Below are 12,530 nucleotides of genomic sequence, written 5' to 3'. Positions count from 1 at the left end.
CAAGGTGTGGCAAGCAGGTCCAATGTGTACCTCAGAGCACTGGAGTTTGTTCGGGGTAGTTTTAGTAGCATAGAGGGATCTGAAAGTCACCTAATGGTCATCTTTGCTTAGGTTATTCTGTTGTATGACAGGGCAAGACTACTTGCTAGGTACATGACTAGGGCATCCTGAAACAGGCAGCTCGCTTGGAATGACACACTGTGAGGGGGTTGTAGAGGCTTCTGTCTCTTGCCTCCAGCACTCTGAGTAGGGACAATTGAGAAATATTCTTAATGAGAGCAGTTTAGCTTTATGTGTTGTGTTCTGTAAGCATCGGCACAGCAAATTAGCCTTCTTTTATGTGCTAACACAGGTAGACAGCAGCCATGCCTGGCTGTGTTTGCATGCGTTACCACACAAGCCAAGACCTACTGGCTTTGCCAGGGCTTGCTTTCTTTTTGCTGCTAGCATCAATTATGCCAGTTTTAGGGGGAAGGTGTGCAAGCTGTATGTATAATATTTTGCCATCTTCTAAAACGGTATTGATTACAGTACATCTCTGAACCATAGCAACCTCTGAACTTCTTCCTGTTATTTGGACGTTTACCCTGTGGACAATCCGCGGGAGCAAGTGTATGAACATCTTTTAAGTGTGTCAATCCACAGACACCGATATCAATCATAGGCAGAAACATATAATTATTAGATTTGAAAGTTTCTTTAAAATTTACAAGATGCAGCCCCTGGGTTATTGGGCATAGAAGTAGGACACCTGAATTCTAATCTTGACGACTCCAATTAGCCAGATTGTTTCATTTTTAACAAAGCAGTTTACAGTTTCTGCGTGGTGCCTTCGTTCTCTCGACTAACATATATATATATATATATATATATATATATATATATATATATATATATATATCTACTGGCGGTTGCCAGTAGATAGTTATAGTTAGGACCGTGTTTCCATAGGAAATCCGCAACATTCTATTTGGAATAACTTTGGCGCCGGTCGACGAATCCTCGTGAAATTTTCAAAACTAATGGGGCGCTACGCTCCTTCCCTGATAGTCGCGGGGGGATTCGTCAAGCGGGGGCTGAGAAAAAAGGGGGGTCCCAAAACGCGTTTTCCCCATGCATTTTTCCATAGGACCTTTAGACACAGCTACAGCCCAAACGGCTGAACAGAATTACTTGAAATTTGGCAGAGAGGTAGTCCTCAGGTCAAGGATGTGCCTTTTGTAGGTCTGGTGTAAATCTGTTCAGTAGGTCCTGAGAAAATAGCATTTAAATCAATATATATATCTGTAAGCGCGCTCCGTGTGCGCAGGGTGTGCGCATAGTGAAAAACCAGAAAAAAAATAAAATAAAAATACATAACTTAGCATTTAAAAAACCGTACAAAGCAATTTTTGCTTTTTAATCCACTTGCCCCCTCACCTGCACTGCGCCTCGATCCCGGCGCTTGAATCCTTCCTGGCTAACGCGACCAGCGACCAGAGACCAGACCGCCGCCGCTGATCGCCCCCTCCTCGCTGACTCTCGGAGGGGACGGGCGGCTCCACCATCTTGGGCGGGTCTGTCCTCGGCGCTGCAGCGCTCCTGGCTCCTCCCCCCTGGCTTAGCACTTAAGGAGCTCACTCACCTGGGCTCTCTGACCTGCTGCGATCTCCCGAGGCGACTCCGGGAGCAACGAGACTTTCCAAGCAATTTTTGCTTTTTAATCCACTTGCCCCCTCACCTGCACTGCGCCTCGATCCCGGCGCTTGAATCCTTCCTGGCTAACGCGACCAGCGACCAGAGACCAGACCGCCGCCGCTGATCGCCCCCTCCTCGCTGACTCTCGGAGGGGACGGGCGGCTCCACCATCTTGGGCGGGTCTGTCCTCGGCGCTGCAGCGCTCCTGGCTCCTCCCCCCTGGCTTAGCACTTAAGGAGCTCACTCACCTGGGCTCTCTGACCTGCTGCGATCTCCCGAGGCGACTCCGGGAGCAACGAGACTTTCCAAGCAATTTTTGCTTTTTAATCCACTTGCCCCCTCACCTGCACTGCGTCTCGATCCCGGCGCTTGAATCCTTCCTGGCTAACGCGACCAGCGACCAGAGACCAGACCGCCGCCGCTGATCGCCCCCTCCTCGCTGACTCTCGGAGGGGACGGGCGGCTCCACCATCTTGGGCGGGTCTGTCCTCGGCGCTGCAGCGCTCCTGGCTCCTCCCCCCTGCCACGCCCCCTTGACCCTCTCCCTCCATGTGTCGTCCCCATATAACTGTTCCTGTCTTCCGGCGGCGCAGCGGGCGGGCGCAGCGGGCGCGACGAAGGCGCGCCGAAGTTGCGCCTAAGTTAAGCCCGTCTGCGCCCGTCCGCGACGGGCCGGGACCAGGGGCCACCCGTTCTGCCTCTCGCCTGGTTTACACTGCGGCCCAACTTACTGCACTGTCTGCCTCTCCCTCTCCTGCCTCTCTCCCCCATCATCACCTACAAACACTTGGCATTCTCTCTTCTCCTGTACTTCGTTCAATTCTTGTTTCTCCAGATTCCCTCCCTCTCCCCTCTGTTTCCCCTCCGGTTACTCGTTCCCCTCTGGCCCCTACGGTTGGCTCTGCCTACCTACTCAACACTCGGTCCGCAGTTAAACATCAGACAGCACTTTTTAATCTTTTAACCACTGATTTTCCAGACTTTTTATTTCTGACCGAAACCTGGTTCACTTCTGACTCTCTCCCTGATCTGCTAGCCATCCTCCCTGACACCTATTATGCTCTCCGAGCTGACCGCCCGGATGGCAAGGTTGGCGGGGGGTGGCGATGATTGTCCGGTCGTCATTTAAATTTCAGCTCCTCCCCCACCCCCCCATTCCTAACGTGGACTACCTGGTGGCTCGTTCCCTCAACTTTCCTTCCCCCCTTACTGTGGTTCTTGTCTATCGCCCCCCTCAATCGATGCCTTCCTTTGTAGCCTCCTTCCAGGAGCTGCTGGCCACCCTTGTGGTCAACAACTCCTCTGTACTCCTTCTTGGTGACTTTAACTTCTGGCCAGGAGACCCTAAGGAAGACTCTTTTTCTAAAGACTTTTCTGTCACCCTTCAATGTCTGAACCTCACTTCTCATGTCACAGCCCCTACCCACGTGCATGGTCATATACTTGACCAAATTTGGTCGTCTTGCCCCCTTGCTTCACCTCCCTCCATCTCTCCCTGTGTCTGGTCTGATCACTCTATTATTTCTTTTTCTGTTCACTTGGGTATGGTTGTTAAACCCTCTCCCCCTAAAAACCTTCTAGCACGCAACTGGAACCAAACCGACCTTGATTCCCTCTCACTCTCTTTGGTATCTTCTGCTCCTGATCTCACTTGTCTCCCTCTTGAATCTCAGGCCAAAGCCATAAGTACATGGCTTGCTGCTTCGTGTGATCGTGTGGCCCCGCTTAAAAAGATCAAAGCGGCTCGTCCATACGACGCGCACAAATGGTTCTCCACTGAGCTCAAGGCACTAAAACTTGATCTCAGACGGGCGGAACGTCTTTGGAGACGTCAGTATTCCCCTCCTCTGCGAGCTCAGTACAGACAACTCCTCACCAACTATAAAAAAGCAGTTCTTAATGCCAAAACTTCCTATTTCACGGAGAGAGTATCGCTCTCCGTAAATAAACCTCGTGAAATTTTTTCCTTGGTTCGCAATCTTGCTACTTCTGACCGCTCCACCCCTAGCTTGGTTCCTTCCCAACCCCTCTGTCTGTCACTTAATAACTTCTTTATTGACAAGATTGCGAAAATTAAAGCTGACATTCCTACTGTGCCTCAGCCTACCCCTACCAGCCCTGTTACCCTTCCTTCTTCTTTCTTCGACACTTTTCCCCCTATCTCCCTTGATTTGTTTCACAACTACCTGTCTAAAGTTAAATCTGGCTCTCCTTTGGATGGTGTTCCTGCACGGATCCTCAAAATTCTCTTCACTAATTGTCCTGGTCCCCCCCTTTCTCTTCTTAACTCCTCACTGGTTTCCGGTGCTGTCCCCTCTTCCTTTAAATCTGCTGTTGTCCTCCCTATTCTCAAAAAACCTGGTCTAGATCCCTCCCTCCCAGCTAATTTCCGTCCCATTTCCCTTCTTCCCTACCTGGGTAAGATCCTAGAGACCCACGTCACCTCCTGCCTCTCCTCATACATTGAGGACAATGGCCTTCTAGCCTCCCACCAGGCGGGCTTCCGCCCTGGCCACTCTACAGAGGCGGTGGTTCTAGCGGTCTTGGACGAACTTAAGGGTAAGGCAGATGTTAACCTTCCCCAAGCCTTGGTGCTTCTCGACTTGTCCGCTGCGTTTGACACGGTCGACCATTCCATTCTTCTCGGCCGAGTCTGCGCAGCGGGCATTCGGGGCGCGGCCCTCTCTTGGCTAGCATCCTTTCTTCAGGATAGGCATCAGGCTGTTCATCTCTCTGGTTTCTCTGCCCCTTCCTGTTCGGTCACCTGCGGTGTTCCTCAGGGCTCTTCTCTTTCCCCTCTCCTCTTTAACCTATATATCTGTCCCCTTGTTTCTTCTCTTCTCAAGCGGGGGGTCTCTGTATATAATTACGCTGATGACCTCCAGCTTGTCTTTGATCTGTCTTCTTCTCCTGATTCTATTCCCAAGTTCAGTTCCACCCTTATCTTTATTTCGGAATGGATGAGCGCCAACCATCTTAAGCTCAACCCCGATAAAACGGAACTTGTCCTTACGGGTGGTCCCTCTAACCCTTGGTCCCCTGCACATTGGCCCCCCTCTTTTGGCCCCCCCCCACGCCCTCTCCCTCTGTTCGCACCCTTGGCATCAAAGTCAGCTCTGACTTAACCATGCACTGCCAGATCAGCTCTGTGGTGTCTTCATGTTTCCTCTCCCTCCGTCTTATTCGGAAAATATCTCGTTTCTTCACCATCGACGCGCTTAAATCCATAGTCTTGGCTTTAGTCATCTCACGCCTCGACTATGGCAATGGCCTGTACGTGGACATCCCCTCCCACGAATCCCGACGTTTACAGGCCATTCAAAACCAGGCTGCCCGTCTCATTTTTTCCCTTCCCAAATCCTCACACATCACCCCGGTTCTGAAATCCCTCCACTGGCTCCCCATCTGCTCCAGATCCCTTTTCAAACTTGCTTGCTTTGCCTTTCGCGCCCACTCCCGCTCTGCCCCAGCCTACATCACTTCCCTCATTTCTTCCTATGTTCCCAGTCGCACTCTTCGTTCTTCCTCTCTCTCCCTTCTTCACATTCCCCGTTTCCGCAAATCCAGATCTGGGGGCACTCGTCTTTCCGTCTTGGCTCCCCAGTTCTGGAATAGTCTCCCACTTCATCTTCGCTCTATTCCTATTTTTAGCCACTTTCGTAAAGCCTTAAAAACTTTTCTTTTCTCTTTGGCCTTCCCCTCTTAGGCCCCCTGTGTTTCCCTCTGTGAGTTCTTACCCAGGTCCCCCCAGCGCCAGGAAGCCGCTTGGCAGCAGTGCGCTTTATTAAATATTGTTTTCATTCATTCATTCATAGGTTTCACACACGTTATAGTTAGGAATTATCATTTACAAAACCTTGCAAATTCACTTAAAAAACCATAGGTTTCACACATGTTATAGTTAGCTGTACATTTCACTCGTAAAAAACCAATGAAATTCCACGTTATAGTTAGATCAGGTAACTATAACTTGCGCGACCGCAATCAGCAATGTGTAATTTCAGATGTCATCATTGATGTCATGAGTGATGTCACTGACCATGTGATGAGTGATGTACTATGTGACGTCATCAGCAGTTTATTGTGGGCGCGCAAGTTATAGTTACCTGATCTAACTATAACGTGGAATTTCATTGGTTTTTTACGAGTGAAATGTACAGCTAACTATATGTGTGAAACCTATGGTTTTTTAAGTGAATATATATATATATATATATATATATATATATATATATATATATATATATATATATATATATATATATACGCATATACAAATATGCACATATATGTACATATATAGATATACTACACAGAGTGGCTGTGGCAGTCCTCACTGTGTAGTTGTAGTTAGGTAAGAGTTTGCATAGGAAGATTGTCTTTTGTTTTTGCTAATAACTTTGGGGCCGTTTGACAAATCTGTGCCAAATTTTCCAAAACAAAGTTCATCCACCTACTTGGAAAGTTTCAGGGTGATGTGTCAAGAGGAAGGGTGAAGTTTGAGTGCCAGTACCACGGCACAGCAAAAAACATTTTTAAAAGAATAAATACAATGATAATTGGGGTCTGCGAGGGGACAGGCGTACATGGAAGGTTAGGGCAAAGACTGTGTGCAGTGAGTGTTTGGCTGCTCACAGGGGCTAGAACGTAGGGGCTGGCCAGAGACCAGGCCCTGAAATCAAACCCCCCTGCGAAGGACTGATAGCTGTGTCAGCAAGGGCTTGGTTGCCTGCTGTTCAGGTTTGGACACAGGGCTTAGCCAGTGGCCAAGCCCTGAGGCCATCCATCTGCTGTGCACAGTTGAAGGTGGTGCGCAGTGGGAGGTTGGCTGTCCCCAGAGGGGGTTAGATGTAGGGCATGGCCAGATGTCCCGCTGCGCATGACCCAATGCTAGCCTTTGTAGCATGTTGAATTACTTCAGGTTCACATACCATATGGGATGCTGTATCAATGACTTGATGATGTCATCAGTGATGGTGCTTGATTATCCACAAGGGGTCGGCTTTCTGCAAAGTGTTCGGGAACAGTGTGAAAGCTGTAGACACAATGGCCTTCACTACCTAAGGGGCCTTGGTTGCGTAGAGGGAGTGGGCTTGCCATGGAGCGATTCTGCACAGAGCGAAAACTCAAATCATCAATGATATCATTTGAGATCTCATCAATGATGTCAATGAACATGTCATGAGTGATGTGATATTCATAAGTTCATAAGCAGGGCATGGTGTCTATACAAGTTATATTTAGCTTTTGTTCTTTGCATTTAAAACATGATGGTATGACTAACATTTTCACCTAAATATAATGTCACTTTAATCTTTGTTTTTTTCAGTGAGTTTCTAGGTTTTTTTTACCGTAAAGTTACATATTATAGAATATATATATATACACACACACACACGCGCGATACGTTTCAACTAAACAGACTCGGAACACTCACAGGCAGTTGATACCATTTATTCAAGCCGTTTCGGCAAGTAGCCTTCTCGATGCATAAAAATGAATAAAATGTGCACAATCATGTTTGTTTCCTTTATATTTTGAAAATTCAGATGGAAATTGGAGTGTGGTAAATATATATATATATATATATATGCTCAACCAGTGTCACAGTGTCATCTTGACAGCAAACCCTCTGATGGACCACAATGTTACTCCATCATAAAAGCCATAAAATAGACCCCCAAAGGTCACACTTCGCTCTGCGTACATCAGTGTCCATTAACAGCCCTGAAACACCGGTTCAGGTTGCGATGCGGCTTTCAAGAAGGGCCAATGAATCACCGCTGCATGAGAGAGAGGGTTTGAACAACAGGTGCACTTAACACCTGGCTCGGTAACAGATCAAAGCATTCTGGGCTCACCAGGGACGAATGCAATTATGTCAGAGCAAGAACTGCCCAGAACAAATATTTGATAACTGAAATAATGCGGGGGTGGCGGGTGGGATTTAACATTAACATGCTAAAAACCTAAAATGCTCTGTGTTACACCTAGTAGAAAAAGAGATCGTTGAAGGGGATGGGGGCATTTGTGGAGACTAGCTTCCCGAGATCATAAACATACAATTTGATTTAAAAAGAAACTCTGAAATGCTTGAATATTTGATGCAAAGTGTTAGGAAAAATTAGCAAAACTGTGAAAAGAAAGTGCAGGAGATATGCCAACATAGGTTACAGCCGAGGAGGAAACAAAACAGAGAGTTTAACATCACCTTAAATTGTGGAGACGGTGTCGCTGTTGATAAAAAGCCCTGTGACCACTATCGCAGCACATTAGACTACCTCGGGGGATTTGCACGATGCACTCGGGGTGCTGGGGTGTGTTTCAGAGGTCTGACGTCGAGTCTCCCTTTCTTAGGTCCATACGTCACTCCGCGAGGCCCTCCACCGTCCGGAAAGGCGCCGGTGCGAAGCCCTCTAAGATGTTTATTTGGACCAGCGGCCGGACTTCATCATCGTACCGACCGGATGAAAGAAGGTACCTAAAACATTTGTTTTGGCGAAGAAGTGCATGTTTCACGTTGATTCACGCTGACAGACTCTCTCTCCCCTGGCAACGAGTAGTTGTGTTAATCATGTTTGAGATGTCTCTGGCAGTGCGTGCTGTGCGCGAGATGTAAGCGGAAGTGAGAAGAAAAGTACCTTGTTGAGTGCCTCTGTAGAAGACGAATGTATGGGCTATTCATGTATATTATTGAAAAAGTTTGCATGAATGAAGGAGTGAAAATGGCGTATGAGCTTTTTAAGCGGCTTGCGTGTTGCATGGAACTATTGAAAGATGTGTATGTACTGTGGGGCGAGCAGGGATTTGTTAGTTTGAAAAAAAATGCATACTAATGAGAAACTGATGAATAGATCACCAGCCCGAACCACTAAGACCGCAAATGCAAATGAATCATGCTAATGAGGCCCTTTCGCCATTTCAGTGTGAGAAATAGCCCGTTAATTGCACAAAAACTGCAATAATTAATAAAGGGATCCTTCATTATTCATTTAAATTATGTTTTTCCACTGCTAAATTACAAAACATGCTCCCCCTTGCCCAGATTGAAGGCAATTGTGCTGTACATGTGAACACTTCCGCGACCACAGATAATTCATTTCGCCGTGGTTGTTTGTGTAACAGTTGTTGTCTACACGTGAACCTTGTGCTGTCTCATCAAAGATACTACATCTCATGGTGTTTTGTGTGGCAGTTGTGATGTTCGTGGTGCACGTGCAAACTTTGGTCTGTCACGTCACAGGTTTCACATATCACCATCGCACTTGTGTGGCAAATGTGCAGCTGTACTCCTAGCATAAAGTGAACCTTCCTGTGAGGTACATGTAGTAAATGCGGATGTCAGTCTGTCGCCTTACACATACTGCATCTCACTGTGACATCTGTGTAAGAATTGCTGGGCAAGTTGTGACATATACATCTTGTTCTATTGCATCACAGATAAAACATCTCATTGCACTGTTTGTGTCACAGTTGTGGTGTACCTTGTGTACATGTGTATCTTCCTTTGTCACATCCAATATAATGCACATAGCTGGTGAATGTGTGTCGCCATGGTGTAGTATATATTGTAGTAGTCACATCCCGGATTATACATTTCATCGCGGTCTTTGTGTGGCAATGGTGATGTACATGGAGTACAAGTAAACCTTCCTGTGTAGCGTCATTGGTAATACGCATCACTATTGTATGCGTGTGACAGTTGTGCTGCGCATGGTGCAATGTCCTCTGCCATATCTCTGATAGTGCCAATCTCCGCAGTATTTGTGGGCCAATTGCGGTGTACATAGTGTACACAGAATCCTTACCCTCTAGCAGCACTCATAATACATACCACCATGCTACTTATGAGACAGTTGTTGTGTACAAATTGTACAAGTGAATCTTTCTCTTGTACAGTGCGGATAATGTGTATTCCTGCAGGGTGTGTGTATGTGTGTTTGTGTGTGTGTGTGTGTTTGTGTGTGTTTGTGTGACTATTGTGGTGTCCATGGTATATAAGTGAACTTTCATCTGTCTCATCATAGATAATACTTCTCAACACATTATGTGTGACAGTGGTGTATTTGTTATTCAGATGAACCTCCCCCTAGTGAAGAGCACCTACTACACACCACTGCTGTGCGTGTGTAACAATTGTGATGTGCCTGGTGCATTACTCTACCTTCCTCTCGTGCTGTGCAGATAATACATATCAGTGAGGTATTTGTGTGTGAACCATAGTGCATGCAGTGTACATGAGACTTTCTTGAATCACAGAAAATACAGTTCAGTGAGGCATTTGTGTGGCAATTATGTGTAGACTGTGTACATGTGACGCACCTCCATCACATATTTTATAGATCACTGTGGTATATGTGTTATAGTTGTGGTGCATATGGCATACATGCATCTCTTCATCTGTTGTAATATAAACTATACATTACACAGCCGTATTTGTGTTTTGAAAGACTGAATCTTCCCTTGGCTGGAAATATGGATATGTGATAGATTTTAAAATCTTCATTGTCATGAAGTCCCTGCTGGTCTCATGACGAATAGTCAAATGAAACTGCACAAAACATCAACATCGAGTTACACACTCATCGAGTCCAATTTGCAGATCAATACTTTTGACTATGTACTAACTCATGAACAAACAACTCATCAATTCGCCCAAATAAGAGATTAAACTATTAGACAAGATTATAACTGTGCTCAATACAAATCAAATAGGACTGTTGTCATGCAAATAAGTAAAAATGTGTCCATATGCAGATACTTTAAAAGAATTTTAAAAAAGCCTAAAAAAGTAATTGTTAAGCGCTGATAGGTGATGATTTTCATGATTAACATTGCAGACTTCTATTGTGACCTTTAGGTTACCAGGTGAAATTCTAGCTTTCATCCTTATGAGATTGATAAATTGAATACCAGGAGAATTAAAAAGTAGCAAAATCTGTTATAAACAGCATTTATAAATGATATAAGCTCTGGTATTACGCACCATAGTTAGCAAGTTATTTTTATTATGCTATTCATATAATGCTAAATATTGTATTGTCTAAAACATTTTTAAAGAGCAAAACAGTTGACATTTGTTTATGTTTTTTAAGCAATTATTTAACTGTATTTCATTTGAAATAGACTGCCATTTTATGGCATTTTTCAAATGTACATAGGGTTAAATAAATTAAAACGTCATAACGTGTTCAGGTATATGAGTAAAATTACAATATATTAAAAGATGATGTAATATTTGTTTAAATTTATATATAAAAAGATGGGTTTATTTGAATTCTATGACTTTCATTCCATGGGAATTTATTTTTTATATAAATTTTTTCAGGAGCTGAGCAAGCAAACAATGAAATTGACCTGATGATTCTGTACCTTGATGAGTCGCAGTTCATTAAAAACCCACATATCCCAAACCTGCATCCTCAAAGGAGTTACCAGTGCTTGAAAACATATAAGATACAGTTTATCGGGTAGCCTCTGGGTAGAAATTAAAAACCTATAAACCTAGAAGTAGCTAAATCTCTACTAGTTATCAGTCACTAGGTGGTGAAGAGGGACTTTGGTTTGTTGGGTATTATTTTAAATGGCATTGTGCAAAATAAGTCAGCAGACTTATTATCGCATACTAATGTACCCAGTACAGCAGGGCTAATTCCCAAAAGTATTTATTAGGGCAGGGAATAGTACCATAGGAGTACTCTTACACATACTCTTACATGCCTTTGTAAATCGGCCGAAATGTCCAAATCCCTGTTAGTAAAGGTGCAAAGAGGGCATAGTCCTTTCTACTTGTGCGAACTGCATAGGAGTATGATCTTAAATATTCATTTTTATCAGTATTTTTGACGTTTTGGGGTGATTCTTATAGGAATAGAAGAGTACATAATGTACTTGTATACGTCTACGCGATTTAGCCCTAAAATGTCTACCGCCCTATTAGGAAAAGTGCAACGAGGGCACAGTATTTTCTATTTATACTAATTGTACATAAGTATGACCAGAAAATTCACATTTTAAATGTTTTGGGGCAGTCTGCAAAGGCATGTAAAAGTGCATGCATAAGTACAACAAGAGTACTGTTTTTCATACTCTCAAATGCCCTTGTGGATCGGCCTATTATCTAAATCAATGAGATAAGAATGTTACTGCACATGCCATAAAAGTTTAAATTGCTTTCATATACAATCTAAATAGTTTTTGCATTGAATGGTTGCAAAGAGTTTGCCTAATTATATGCCTCGAACAAATGTATTTTAACTTGAGTTTAGAAAGGTCACAGTTTGAATGACTTTTTTAAATAAGAGGGATTAAAAGCCATATTGTAAAAAGCAGGTCGTTTTTTTATCAGTCTATTCAGATTGTGAATCTTTTCCCGCCGTCCTAAATCGTTGTACAGTAATCAAAATAACACATTTAGGTTTCCAGAATTCAATTAATGCTATACAAAGAAGCATGGAAATCAAAGAATTGATTATTGCTTGATTGAATTATTACTATTAGCATTTAAAATTTTCTCATTACTGACCGAAAAGGTGGAACCTAATGTTAACAATCAGATTTTTTTAAGATAAGTTAAATTTAGTTGTGTGTGAGGTGCACAACTTAGCAATTTTCCAACTGCAGTAAGGTTGGCAAATCCTGTGACTGTATTCACAGCAGATAGGCATGGGGACATGAGTTAGGTGAAAAGAAAGAGAAAGGGTGCCCCAACTAACGTTTGTGTGGAGTGAACAAGCAATACAATCAAATATACCACATATCCTGCTTCCCACCAAAAATGTAGAATTAATCAGAAACACATAAGTGGTCTGTGACAAAGTGTATTACATTTAATAAAAATACCTAAATTACAC

At 44.1% G+C, this 12,530-nt stretch overlaps 1 protein-coding gene across 7 annotated transcripts in view; it reads left to right on the top strand.

Moving 5' to 3' along the window:
* The window catches only part of KCNMB2 (potassium calcium-activated channel subfamily M regulatory beta subunit 2), a 1,082,301-nt gene that overhangs the window by 903,818 nt on the left and 165,953 nt on the right, over nt 1–12,530 (top strand). For all 7 annotated transcript variants that reach the window (XM_085635406.1, XM_085635408.1, XM_085635411.1 and 4 more), the window contains one exon: nt 8,035–8,154. In XM_085635406.1, the coding sequence (XP_085491532.1) occupies nt 8,035–8,154 (120 nt within the window). The remainder of the gene's footprint in view (nt 1–8,034; nt 8,155–12,530) is intronic.

Source organism: Triturus cristatus, chromosome 11 (assembly GCF_964204655.1).
Source record: "Triturus cristatus chromosome 11, aTriCri1.1, whole genome shotgun sequence".
Taxonomy (NCBI): domain Eukaryota; kingdom Metazoa; phylum Chordata; class Amphibia; order Caudata; family Salamandridae; genus Triturus; species Triturus cristatus.
Note: the sequence above shows the minus strand (reverse complement) of the source record. Positions and strands in the feature narration are given on the sequence as shown.